The following is a 13,461-nucleotide window of genomic DNA, read 5'->3' on the forward strand; positions in this document are numbered from 1 at the left end:
TCCCTGGTATCTTGGGCAGGCAGGGCGCACGGGAGCCAGGCAATGCGCCAAAGGGGACAAAAAGAGAATATTGCTGACCGTGACCTGATGAAAGGAAAGTGCCTTTCCTTCTGGCATTTTATGTAATCATGAAGACAAATGCTTGGGCTGCTAAGCCCAGGGACCACACTGAAGATATAACTGTGTAAGAAAGTGGCTGAGTCCCTGATGACATCCCTGGCTTTCAATGATATCATAGAGCTATGTATCAGTCCAGGAATCACCTTTCCCTGGATTATCAAAAACATGTTTATTAGCTAAACACTGTTAGTCAGGCTTTGTCACTTGCATATGAAAATATATAAACTTGTAGGGGCGCCTGGGTGGCTCAGTGGGTTAAGCCGCTGCCTTCGGCTCAGGTCATGATCTCAGGGTCCTGGGATCGAGTCCCGCATCGGGCTCTCTGCTCAGCAGGAAGCCTGCTTCCCTCTCTCTCTCTCTCTGCCTGCCTCTCCGTCTACTTGTGATCTCTCTCTGTCAAATAAATAAATAAAATCTTTAAATACATACATATATATATATATATATATATATATATATATAAACTTGTAGATTAAAATATACAAGCAACAAACAGCAGTCCTAGCTGCTGTGCATTGCCAGACTGCCTTCCAAAAGGCTTGTATTGGTTTTCCTTCTCAGAAGTGAGGAAAAGCATGACAGGTTTTGCATTCCTTCCCCCATACTGGGTGTATAATGAAGTTTCTGTTTTGTTTAAAAGACTGCTTCCTTCAGGGGACTGTCTCCATCCAAATTGCAACATAGAATCTGCTCTTTGGTTCAACTCAGAACCTAATACAGGTATCCTCCCTCTTTAAAAGTATGTGTTCAGCCACTTCACTTTTATGAAAGATCTATATTAGTACCAGTTTTCACTAACCAAAAGAAATACAAGGAGGATTTTCACTTTTACGGAAAAGGGCAAAAAGTGAAAACAACGTTCAGTATGTGTTTTGCACTGAGCCTTTACAGAGGCCCTGCCAAGCCAAGCTTCTTCCCCAGGGACCACACTCAGCATCATCTCAGCCTGCAGCAACCATAGCTTTGAACTCTGTGAGCAACCATTCATCTCAATTTATTTTGTGCATCCCTTAGCAAGATGTGTCCTAAGGTATCAGGGAAGCCTAAGAGAGGTTCTTTGGGGGGTCTGGGAACGCTTAAACATGTCTCCGCGGAAACTAATGGTAATTGCTTCTTTGCTTACTCCGTTTCTGTTTATGATTGGTTTCACAGGAACGCTCTGCTTCTGCTTCAGGATAGCCAAAGAAACCTGTACCGGGGAAAGACTGCCCCCTAGAGGTCTATCTTCTAATGGAATTTAATGGACTATCTCAAGAATTTCAGCCTCTGTAGCAGCAGGCTTATGTAACTGGTGAGAGTGACTTTTATTACCCAAGTCTATTCAGGAAATACTTAGCACCCTTCTTTGAGCTCAGCACAGTGCAGTGTGACGTGGCACCACTTCAGAGGGTCACAGTTGTGGTTTGCACACGCAATTCAGGGATCTAAAGTTCCAAGTTAGCCCTTAGCTATAAAGTCAGCCATGGAGACCTCTAAAAACTGGGAGCAGGACGTTCGCCCCATGGCTGGGGCGCTGTGATGCGCAGAGTACTGGACAGTTTGTCTAGAGGCTGGAGTGCTTTCCCAGCTGTAAAACCATGAGCAAACCATGGAAACGAACTCAATTCATAGATTTTAATTCCCATGACAACCACTAACTCATGAAAGCTTGTAAATGGTTTCTCTAACCTTCCCACCTTGCAGATGAGGAAACCAAGGCCCAGATGGGTTAAGGGGTGCTGGCCTGCTCTTCTCTTAGCTCAATCCCATAACTGATTGAGTATCTATTCACTGGGCTCTCTGATCTCAACTCACCCAAGAGAACCCTCTCAATGGAGTTCGTTTAATATAAATATAATTAACAACAAGATGAGAAATTATTGTAGTAAAGAGTGACAGTTTTCTGGCATAGATACATAGTACTGATCCTGTTACAAACTGGATTGTACTTGGGACCTGCACATATATGAAATGGATATGAATGAGCCACAAAAGGGAAGAGAATCAATATCCTAAAGTTTTGTCAAAGAAGGTAATTTGGAGTCCAAAGCAAATAGAGGGTACTTTCCAGTTATAAACATTTTGCTGTGTAGACCCTGTTTCTGGAAATTGGGAATGATAAGATGTGAGGACTGAGACACTTGAGTTACTTTAGTCATTTTTCAGTCATGCATTTTAATGACTAGGACATAAAACATCTAAATATGTCTTCTAACCAGTTAGCAGTACCTACAAAGTTAACAGGTCTTCTACCTTTGGTAAGGTCTTCTGTCAGGACACTTCCAATCTTCCAAACTAGACAAGGATCCTATCTTTAAAAATGGCTAGTATTCAATTCACATCAACACTGGCAGTGGTGAAAAGTGAGTCAGCCGTGTAATGGCCTGACCACTTTTAAATCAAGACATCATTATGAAATTGAAGAATTTTAAACTGAAAAGATCTTAGGCATCACTGAGCCCGATGCTTTCATTTTGGAGATGAAGAAACCAAGGATAAAGGAGATTAAGTAACTTGTGTTACTAGTATTGTGGGAAATGAGATTTTTTTTTTTTTTCAGGGAAAAAAAAAGAACCACAAGACAAGGATGCCAGGACAAGGCTGTAAGTGGAGATTAGCATTCTGAGCTCTTGTCTCTACAGGCAGTGGAATGCCACAGTTTTGCTCTCTATGCTGATCCAACCAGAACGTTCAAGCCTTCTTCACCAGCTAACATCTTTCCCACATGTTCTAGCATCCCTGAACAAACAGAAACCATCTTACCCTATGTCCACGCCTTCCTTTTTCTCCCTTAGGGCCTTGGATGTAACTATCTGCTCCAGGATCCCCCTGAGAAAAGAAAAATTTGCTTACCTCAAATGGACGGGAAAGATAGGAAAAGAAATGAAAGGAAATATGATTTTTTTTAAAGGTACCAAAGTAGATATTTTAATTGTCCAGGCCTGCTCAGAAATCCTGAATACTCAATGCAATTAAAGTTGCATTCAGTTCTTTAAGAACCTAAATGTTCTGGTTGATGAGGGGAGTGGGGTTCGGAGAGGGGTGTTGGGTTATGAACATTGGGGAGGGTATGTGCTATGGTGAGTGCTGTGAAATGTGTAAACCTGGTGATTCACAGACCTGTACCCCTGGGGATAAAAATATATGTTTAAAAAAAATAAAATTAATTAAAAAAAAGAACCTAAATGTTCTATAAGATGGGGTCTTTTCACAAATTTCTTATTCATTGCAAGGCTAAGATAGGCTGAACAGATGCCTCATTGATGAATAATTAATTGTTGTCTTTGCGTATAAGCAAACTGTTTGTAAGTCCCTGGATAAAAGCAGCTCTAATCCTTCAACCAGCACTTACAGGGTCTCCTCTTAACCCAGGCTCTCCGTGCTCTCCAGGAGATCCGGGTGGTCCTGTCAAGCCCTTAAATCACAGAAAAAAAAAAAGTGTCACTTTAAAAGATCATCTGTTGCCTAAAGGAAAGAGAACATTAAGATGGGAAATGAGAATCACATTAAAAGAGCAATTTAGTACTTGAACTTTAAAGCATTTGCAGCTAAATAGGTGAGATTGCAATGCAGAAAAGAGCATCCTTTTATTGGAAGTCTGTTTATGTGGCCCTAGATGTGCATTACCTCGCTGAATCCTTACAACTCAGGAAGTACATATTGCGGGCAAGGAACCCAAGGCTCAGGGAAGTTGGACCCAGTCCTCCCTACCACTGAGTCCCTGATCTTTCCACTTCTCCCTGATATTCCTATGCAGAAACACACAAAAGAAGAAGGCTCTCTCTATCACCGACATGGGCAGCACTGACACAGCAAGATCTCATGGAAAGGGGCAAAAAAAAAGAAAAATATTTCTAGAGCTCCTACTATAGAAAGAGAACCAGTGAGGTGAAGCCACTTGCCATAAGACTATGACCTTATCCTTATAAGCAAATGGTTGCCTCTCTTAAAACCTACTGTTTTATGGTGACATAACACAATTTAAAAAAAAATACTGTTAATGGTACCCCTTCTGTGTAGTAGTTCCTGCAGAGTTGGGAAGAGCCCCCACCCTAGGAAGCTTTCTCAAATTGTGTTATATGCCTTGTTCTAGAAGGGTCTATGCCACACTCTGACCCTAATGAAGTGGGACTCATCTCTGAGATCTGGTTCTCAGACACGCAGGGAATGGAATGTTCTCTACACTCTGAAAAAAAAAAATGCCACTTCTTATTGTTACTTGTAACTCCACCTTATCTCTTTTCTCACCTGATATAATGATAAAAGGGAATTACTTGATTCTAAATTCCAACCCTGCTATCCAATTTACCAGCCAGGCAAATTTCTTCAACTTCTCTAAGATTCCATTTTCTCATTTGTGAAACAGATGTACCCATTCTATCGGGTTGCCATGGAAATTAAATGGAATAATCGATTAAAATGCTGAGTACAGAGCCTGGCATTTGGTTCTTATTATGATGTGCCTAACTTTCTAACTGTTTTGCTGGATACCTTCTACAAGTTAGAAGCCCTTAACGTGCATTTATTGAATTTAAATGAATTGAATGGAAACTGAAGGCTCTCCGGTCTTGAAAGAAGTGGGGTGTCCCCCACCTTCTCCAAAATCTAATCCCCAAATTGCAGCTTATCAATTAAGCTTCCCTCAATAAAGAAGCATTTCTTGTGACTCCCTGTGTTACTTATCAGGAAATCAATGGAATGATTTTACCTTGGGGTAAAAGCATTACTCTAATGCCATGAGGGGTACACAAAAACATAACTCCACCCCTTATCTAATCCAGTCAATCAACAGAAGCTGAGTATAACAGTCCCGAGATGGATCCCTCTGGCTGGATTCCATAATTGCTTAGTAATATCTGCCATGGGCACAGGAAGGTAGAGCTGTGGTACACACACCAGGCATCTGCCTTCCCTTACATAGAAATATAATGTGGGAAGGATGTAGAGAAGGGAGAGGGCACTATAGATGGATATGGTCAAGAAGGGGGTATCATGAGGGGGAAAGAGAGGAGTTGGAAATTGGAGGGAAAGTGATATTCAAATAAACACTGGAAATGGAAGCTGGAAAGCCACTTGGGGATGGGGTACCTAGCATGAGTTAAGACACAGAGGTGGGCATGTACGAGGACTCTCAGGGGACAATGAATAGTACAATCTTATTGGAAAGGACACTTTTGGACTAAGAGTAGTGAAGGATGTGGCTGAGAGGGCTGGGGTGTGAGACTGAATCACTGGTGACAGGAAGCCTTGCAAAGCCCATGAGGGCATGGTGATTACTGTTCCAAGGGTTAAGGACGCCAGTTTCCATCATTCATTTCACTAGCAGCATAGGAGGATCTTCACTAAAGATTCCAAAGAGCTAATATTTATTGCCCTTTAACTCCCAATCTAGAACTTGAACCACTAGAGGATTATTTCCCAGAACTTAAAAATAAACTGTCAAGGTCAGTTTATGCAGTAAAAATATGAGAGAAGAATATCTTCATACTTTACCCGATTTCCCCTATTTCCTTTTTCTCCAGATGACCCTGGGGCTCCACGATTACCCTAGAAAAAGAAAAATAAATATACAAAGAAGCTTTGTATATCAAGTCACACCAGAAACTTTTTTCATGTAGTTTCACATTCTATACAAGAGCGGAAAGTTTCTTTACCATCCAACATGTACGTGACAGACTAAATACCCTGAATAATCCTTCCTTTGAAAATAATATAAATTCCAGATAACCAAGTTTAAGATACTCCACATATGTTCATGAGCTGGTAAAAAAAAAAAAACAAAAAAAAAAAAAAAAAAAAAAAAAAACAAGAGAAATCCTTAGAGTTCAGAGTAAAGAGAAAGAAGAAATCCAGAGAATAGTGATTGGCTGTCCTTAGGACTTCTGATCACTCCATGAGTGCATTGTGAAAAACCAAATCTCATCATTTATTTTGAAGTGATCTCAAGAGGACGTGTCACCACGTATGAGACAGAAGCAAACAACCTCAATGCAGAACTTAATGACATCTCACAGATGAAGTTCATTTAAAAATGAACTTAAATCAAAAGTCATCAAAAAAGGAAAAAAATAAAGGAAAAGAAGAAAAAAAAAGGAAAAGAGAGAAAAAAGAAAATCAAATCAATCAATCCATCAAAATTCACAACACATGTGAGGGAGACACCATGAGGGAGAAGCCAACAGAAACAACAGGCAACAAAATCAGACTTGTAATGACTACAACTATTGGAATTATCATATGCAGAATATAAAATAAGTATAGTTCATTCATTTAAATAGGTTTAAAAAAAAAGAATGAGTAAAATAATAAGCAACTGTTAAAAAAGAGACCAAGCAGAATTGAGAAAGAATCAAATAGAACTTCTTAAAGTGAAAATCAGAATAACTGAAATTAAAAATCCAATTAAACACAAGTGGTATAAGAATTAATGAACTTGAAACTGGAGAAAGTACTCCAAATGCAGTACAGAAAGACAAACAGAAAATATGAAAGAGGTTAAGAGACATTGCAGATAGCACAAGTTCTCACAGATTTCTAATTAGACTTCCATAAAGAGATAATAGAGAAAATGGGAAGGATAAACATTTCAAAATGAGAATTTGCTAAGGAGTCTCCAAAACTGACTGAAGCACAAATGCTCAAATTCAAAAGCCTAAAGAGCTCCAAACAGGATAAATAAAAAGAAACCCACACCTGGACACAACATATTAAAACCACAGAAAACTAGAAAGAAAGGGAAATTTTTAAAGCAACATGATAATATTTTTTTTAAGATTGCTGACAAAAGTAACAACAAAGAGTTTGATGGATAACTTATTTTTTTAAAGAATTTTTTTATATTTATTTGACAGACAGAGATCACAAATAGGCAGAGAAGCAGGTAGAGAGAGAGGAGGAAGTAGGCTCTCTGACGTGGGGCTCAATCCCAGGACCCTGGGATCATGACCTGAACCAAAGGCAGAGGCTTCAACCCACTGAGCCACCCAGGAGCTTCTTAAGCTGGAAGGTTAAGATGGATAACTTCTTAAACAGCACTAGTAAGAGACAGAAGACAATAGAAGCCAGAAGACTATGAAATTCCATTTTCTAAGTGCTGAAAGAAAATCATTATTTCCCCAAGATCTCTTTCAAGAAAAATGGTAAAATAAAAAAATTTTCAGAAAAACAAAAACCAAAGGAGTTTATAAACTCCATTAAAGGAAATTCTAAAAGTTGTACCTGGGGGTAAAGAAACAAGATCTTTCATGTTCCTTTGAAGGCATACAGGGAAAGTAACAAATATGAGGGTAAAGCTGGATAAGCAATGATTAAGTAAAGCAATAAAAATAACAATATCTAATTGATAGAATTTAACAAAAATAAATGTGAATAAGATACTGGACTAAGCGCCTGGGTGGCTCAGTGGGTTAAGACTCTGCCTTCAGCTCAGGTCATGATCTCAGGGTCCTGAGATCGAGTCCTGCATCGGGGTCTCTGCTTGGCAGGGAGCCTGCTTCCTCCTCTCTCTCTCTCTCTCTCTGCCTACTTGTGATCTCTCTCTGTCAAATAAATAAATAATTTTTTTTAAAAAAGATGCTGGACTATAACATGTTATTATGGGAGACAATTGATTAGAGCTATGTTTCTAGGGTCCTTATATTTTGAGGATAAGGGCAAATAATAGATTAGACACTGTTGAGTATGCATGCTAACATTTATAGACTATGTATAAAATATACATATAAGTATAAAATACAGTATAGTGTTTTCTATTTTAAAGTATAAATACAGAGCATAAATACCAAACTAATAGAGGAGAAACATAGAAATGAGAAACTTTCCATACCTGTTCTCCAACAAAGCCATCAACACCTCCATCACCAGGGCTTCCCTGTGGAGCAAAGGAAGATGAAACTGTTAGGGAAAAGAGGACCAGGTGTACGTGCTTACTGCTTTGATGTTAACTTCCTTGCTAAAGTATGTTTTAGTTGGGAGGAGAATCTAGACCTTCTGAAATGGCGTTTATATACTGCATTCATATATTAAAAAACAATGATCATTTTCATTCCCAAAATAGTCCCTAGCGTTATACACTGTTTTTCCTGACCGTTTTAATTTCCAAAGAAAAAGATAAGAAACTCAAATCTAAGGGATAGAAAGACTTCTTTTTCAACTTTTGCACTGGGAACAAGTAGCAACTCTTTCACAAGACTGAATGAAACATTTCCCACTGGTCCTCTGCAAGTTAAAAGTGGTTCTTTGGTCATTGGCGTTTTTTAATATAAAAAGACTGGCAAATGTGCCTGAATGAATTTACATAATGGAAACTCAGAAGATCTCTCAGATTAAGGAGGAATTAGATGGGACTATATCCATATGTATGTATTTGGGGTGACTTACCATAAGAAAACTCCTTAAGAATGGAAAACCTGAAACTAAATAAGAGTAAAAACTGGCCCCTGCAGAGTGCCGTCTCATCAAATATTCCATCACTTCCCTCATGGCCCTTCATTTTGCCAACAATCTCAGAATGACAGTTGTATTTATTATAGGGGCACCTGGGTGGCTCAGTCAGTGAAGTGTCTGCCTTCAGGTATGGTCATGATCCCAGGGTCCTGCTTAGTGGGGAGTCTGGTTCTCCCTCTTGCCCCTCCTCCTGCTCATGCTCTCTCTCTCTCCCTCTTGTTCTCTCTCAAATAAATAAAAATAAAAATAAATTTTTAAAAACATATTTCTTATAAAGCATCTTTTGAAAAAGAATGTCCAGAGTTTTGCAAGCCAAATAAAATGCATATTACATGTGTGAAATAGTTCATTTACTCCTACTATCTGTACAAGGAAGTCAAGTTTCAGGCACTTTTTTTAAACCAAAGGACAGCTGAGTTAGTGCATGAAAATAAGCACACCAAACTCTCAGACTACAATTATGTGATATATTTGCTACAGGCCATATGGATGAATCAGTGGCTCCAGGAGACATGAGTAAAGAAGCTGAATCAGCCCTTGTCTGTCTTGTTCATCACTTTGTAGTCACTCCAAGGATAATGTGGGGAAGAGAGTTGGTACCTACAAAAATATCTTTTGAGTGCATGAATGAGCGAATGAGTACTTTGCCTCTGAATCTGAATGTAAAGTCGTTATCCTACTGTGCCATCTCCTTTCCTATCAACCCGTACTGGCCTCCATCCCCCATTTGACACTCCCCTTGACTACCACTCCTTGAATTCAGGACCCACTCTTCAAGAGCATCATGTGACAGATATGGTGGCTCAATTATTACAGATAAGCATACATTTTCATATATGTCCCTGCTTTATACCGTTCATGAACATGGCAGTTTGGCTATTAAGATCATCCCACATATCCCCTTGTCAAAAAATTTTAAGTCCCACCTCACATACACAAAGGAAAAGCAAGTGGACTCCAGACTGTTTCCCAAAGAAATTGCTCTCTAGCTTAAGCAAGAGGAAGGACGGTCACCTACCTTCTCTCCTGAAAATCCTCTTGCTCCCTAAAGTTAGAAAGTAATAAAAAGAATTGAGCTTGAATAAGATTTTTACACCTTTGTTTCACTTAGGAAACCACATATTCCTGAATTCCAAGAAAATGCAATGAGTAGACCAAAATGAAGATTTCCTCTTCAGCAACTGTAATGACCATCACAGCACTCTGATTATTACCACTCCCCTTTGCCTGTGACTTGGAGAAATTCATACCGGTAACTCTTCATATAGTAGGGGTGAGCAGGAAATGGCAATGTCCTGCGACTTATTAATAGCACAATCATGTGTTTTCAAACAAAAGTGAGAATACACTGGCTAGGAAGCTTAAGAAGGCTCCCAGGAACAATAGGAAAAATTAATTGAAGTGTAACTTATTAGAATGTTCAAAATATTGTGGCTATGGTCAGAAAAACTCTCTATAGGACTCAGAGATTATAGAGAAAATTTTCTAGCCTTATTAAAGGAGATTCTCTAATCCTGGAAGGTTAAGAGACATTTATGAAACCACCGAAAAAGTAGCCTCACCCTTTAGTTCTTTAGGCTTTGAAATTTCAGTATTTTCAAACCCTCTTCAAACTGCCAGAGCTATGACTTGTCCTGAGGGCATTTTCTGGTACCAGAGCCTATCCACATGCAATGCAGCTCAGGAGTGCTGAGGAATTAATACTCACTGGGAGCAGCTTGCAAATAATACCTGATAGGATTTGGGGTATAAGTACCTCAGCTCTCTCCCCTTGGGTGGGACCACATTGAGGTACATGTTCAACATTGGTTCACACAGTTCCTCAGCAGGATTAGGCTCTATCTACCCACCATGGTCATCTAATTGATACCATACCCTTTTTAGGTCACCTTTCTTCCTTAACTTCTCTCATGTCTTGCTAGTATTTACTGAGACCTCCTCCTAAGAAACTATTTGCACTTGATTCTTTTCCTTAGGCTCAACTTCTGGGAAAACCTCAGTCTGAGAAAGAGCTAAGACACTATGTTGAAAAAGTAAGATGCTCCTCAAACTCAAGGGATAAAACTGGGACAGGGAAAGAATTCCACAGCTTGAGGTCTATATTCACCTTAGGTCCTCTCACACCTGGGCAACCTTCCTCACCTCGGGGTCCAGGAAGGCCTTGGGAGCCTCTTTCTCCCTATGGAATAAAGATACACACAGAGACAGTCAAGCAAATATCTTCATCATCACCCAACCAATAAAGACCATCAGAATGATTAAAATATGACACTGTCCTTACAATTACTTCTATAGCCTCAAAGACCTGATCAGATCACCTACAAGACAATCAGAACACTCATCTGTCAACTACCCATACTGATAACCCCAAATCTTACAAATCAGTATTATCTATATTTTTTGACTAATTCATTCAAGCCACATGGACAAAACTTCAGTACCCATGCAAAACTGAAGGTGTGTCTGAACATTTCCTTCTGGAAGCTAGAACTGGATAAAGTTTTCCTTGTGGTTCTATGAAGAATCAACCATTATTTAACTCCTTTTCTTCTAAGTGAAATCCTGTCCATTCCTAAGGTATAGATCATACGTCACCTCCTCCTCTGAGAAGCTTTTTCTGTTACATTGTGTGCTATTACCCATTTCTGTGTTATATTGTTTCCTGCTATTTTGAGAACTTCTAGGAGACAAGGACATGTATTTGGTATTTATCTCTGGGTTTCCAACCCTAAGTACACTGTGTGGCATGCAGCAGACATCCAATCAAGATTTGAAGAATGACTTCCTAAATTACATTGTGAATATAAACTTTTGATCTAGGTATTGGATAGGGAAGGGACTGATAGATATTATACCTTTGCCAAATTGATTAAATATAAATTGGAAAGCATTGTATATCCCATGAGCTTTCATCAGTCTCACTTTGATTTAATGAGTTCAAATGGCTTCATGACACAAGCTGCCTGGGACAGTAAAAGAGAACACGGTAAAGTGAGAAGCATTTTGGATCAAAAATGAAAGGTCCTGGGATCAAGTCCTAGTTCTGCCTCCAACTTGCTTTGTGAGCTTGGATAAGTACATGACTCTATGAATTACAATTTCCTCCATTTATAAAATGTGGACCTTAGTAATACTGATGCTAGCCATTCATAGGATCATTATATTGAATGCATGAGAATTTGCACTGAAAAGTACTTCACAGGCGCCTGGGTGGCGAAGTCGATTAGGCATCTGACTCTTGGTTTCAGCTCAGGTCATGATCTCAGGGTCGTGGGATCGAGCCCTGCATCAGGCTCTGGGCTCAGCATGGGAATGTGCTTGGACTTTCCTTCTTCCTCTGCCCCCCTCCCCCTGCTCATGCACACTCTCTCTCTCTCAAATAAATAAATCTTTAATATAAATAAATTAAATAAATCAATAAAATATTTAAAAAATAAATAAAATCTTTTAAAAAAGAAGGAAAGAAAGTACTTCACAAATCATACAGATTGGACAAATGAGGTGTTTTGTACTTAAATAGGAAGAGATAATGAGAAAAGCACAGGTTCTGACATCAGACTGACAGGGGGTTGGGCACAACTCTAAAGTTCTCTATCTGACCTTATAAGTCACTCTCTCTCTGAGTTTTGAGCCCCACATCTATAAAATGAAAGTATTAGCCCATATCAGTAGAAATGTCACAAAGGTGAAATGTCTTAGTGTGTACAAAATGCCAAATGCAAAACTTCACACACAGTAGATGTCAAGTAAATGTCCATTTCCGCCCCCTCTTCCTCATCTGCCTGCATTTTTAGGTTCCATACATGGTGGTTAAGTTTCATCTGGAAAATTTAATTTTAAGACATCTCTTTACTCTTTTCTCCTACACAGTGTTACCTATCATGAATAACTGGTCGTTGCCTTCATTAGGAAATAGTTGCTATATACAAAACAAACGTCCTTAACAAAGGAGCACAAAGGGAAAATTCTTAAAGTTTATTTCTAACAAAACAAAACACTCTTAGGATGGCTATTACCAAAAACAAAAACAAAAAGAAGCTAGTGTTGATGAGCATGTGAAGAAACTGGAACATTTACGCACTTTTTGTGGGAATAGAAGAGTTCAGCTGCTGTGGAAAACATATGATAGTTTCCAAAAAAAAAAAACATATGATCTACCAATTCCACTTCTAGGTATACACCCCAAAGAATTGGGGAGCTAGGTCTCAAAGAGCTATTCGCACACACATTCATAGCGGCATTACTGACAAAAGCCATAAGGTGGAAGCAAGCCAAGGGTCCCTTAAGAGATAAACTGATTAAAAAAAAAAAAGTGTCCTTATACATACAGTAGAATACTATTCAGCTTTAAAAAGGAAAGAGATTCTGATATGCTACAATATAGATGAATCTTAAGGATACTATGCTAAATGAAATAAGCCAAAAATACAAATACTGTATGATCCTACTTAACAAGGACTTAGAGTAGTGGAATTCATAGAGACAGAAAGTAGAATGGTGGTTGGCAGAGGCTGGGGATATGGGGTCATTGGGAGTTAGTGATAATAAAGACAGGGTTTTAATTTTGAAAGATGAAAAGTGTTCTAGAGATGGATGATGGTGGTTGTTGGCAACAATATTAATGTACTTAATAACTGTACTGTACACTTAATAACTGAACTGTACACTTGAAAATGGTTAAGATGGTCAATTTTATGTTGTGTGTCATTTGCCACAACTAAAAATTTAAAAGAAAATTGTGAAGAAAAATTAAAAAACCCTACTCTCATGACTTCTATTCCCAGTTTCTAAAGTTTTGGTTGTTATACAGACATAATTAGGTATGAGTTCTCCCAAAATTATTCTTTAGAAAAAAGGATATTTTTAAACTTGAGTTTTCACAAAGATTCTCATATTTCAGAATCATCTACCCATTGC

The 13,461-nt window shown here is 38.7% G+C and overlaps 1 protein-coding gene across 4 annotated transcripts in view; it reads right to left on the reverse strand.

Moving 5' to 3' along the window:
• Window positions 1–13,461, reverse strand: part of LOC125104624 (collagen alpha-4(VI) chain-like) — a 127,574-nt gene that overhangs the window by 54,870 nt on the left and 59,243 nt on the right. For all 4 annotated transcript variants that reach the window (XM_047737261.1, XM_047737271.1, XM_047737253.1 and 1 more), the window contains exons 14-19: window positions 10,652–10,723; window positions 9,563–9,589; window positions 7,925–7,969; window positions 5,593–5,646; window positions 3,452–3,514; window positions 2,863–2,928 (exon numbers count right to left, since the gene is read on the reverse strand). In XM_047737261.1, the coding sequence (XP_047593217.1) occupies window positions 2,863–2,928; window positions 3,452–3,514; window positions 5,593–5,646; window positions 7,925–7,969; window positions 9,563–9,589; window positions 10,652–10,723 (327 nt within the window). The remainder of the gene's footprint in view (window positions 1–2,862; window positions 2,929–3,451; window positions 3,515–5,592; window positions 5,647–7,924; window positions 7,970–9,562; window positions 9,590–10,651; window positions 10,724–13,461) is intronic.

The sequence above is a fragment of the Lutra lutra genome, chromosome 1 (assembly GCF_902655055.1).
Source record: "Lutra lutra chromosome 1, mLutLut1.2, whole genome shotgun sequence".
NCBI classification, from domain to species: Eukaryota; Metazoa; Chordata; class Mammalia; order Carnivora; family Mustelidae; genus Lutra; species Lutra lutra.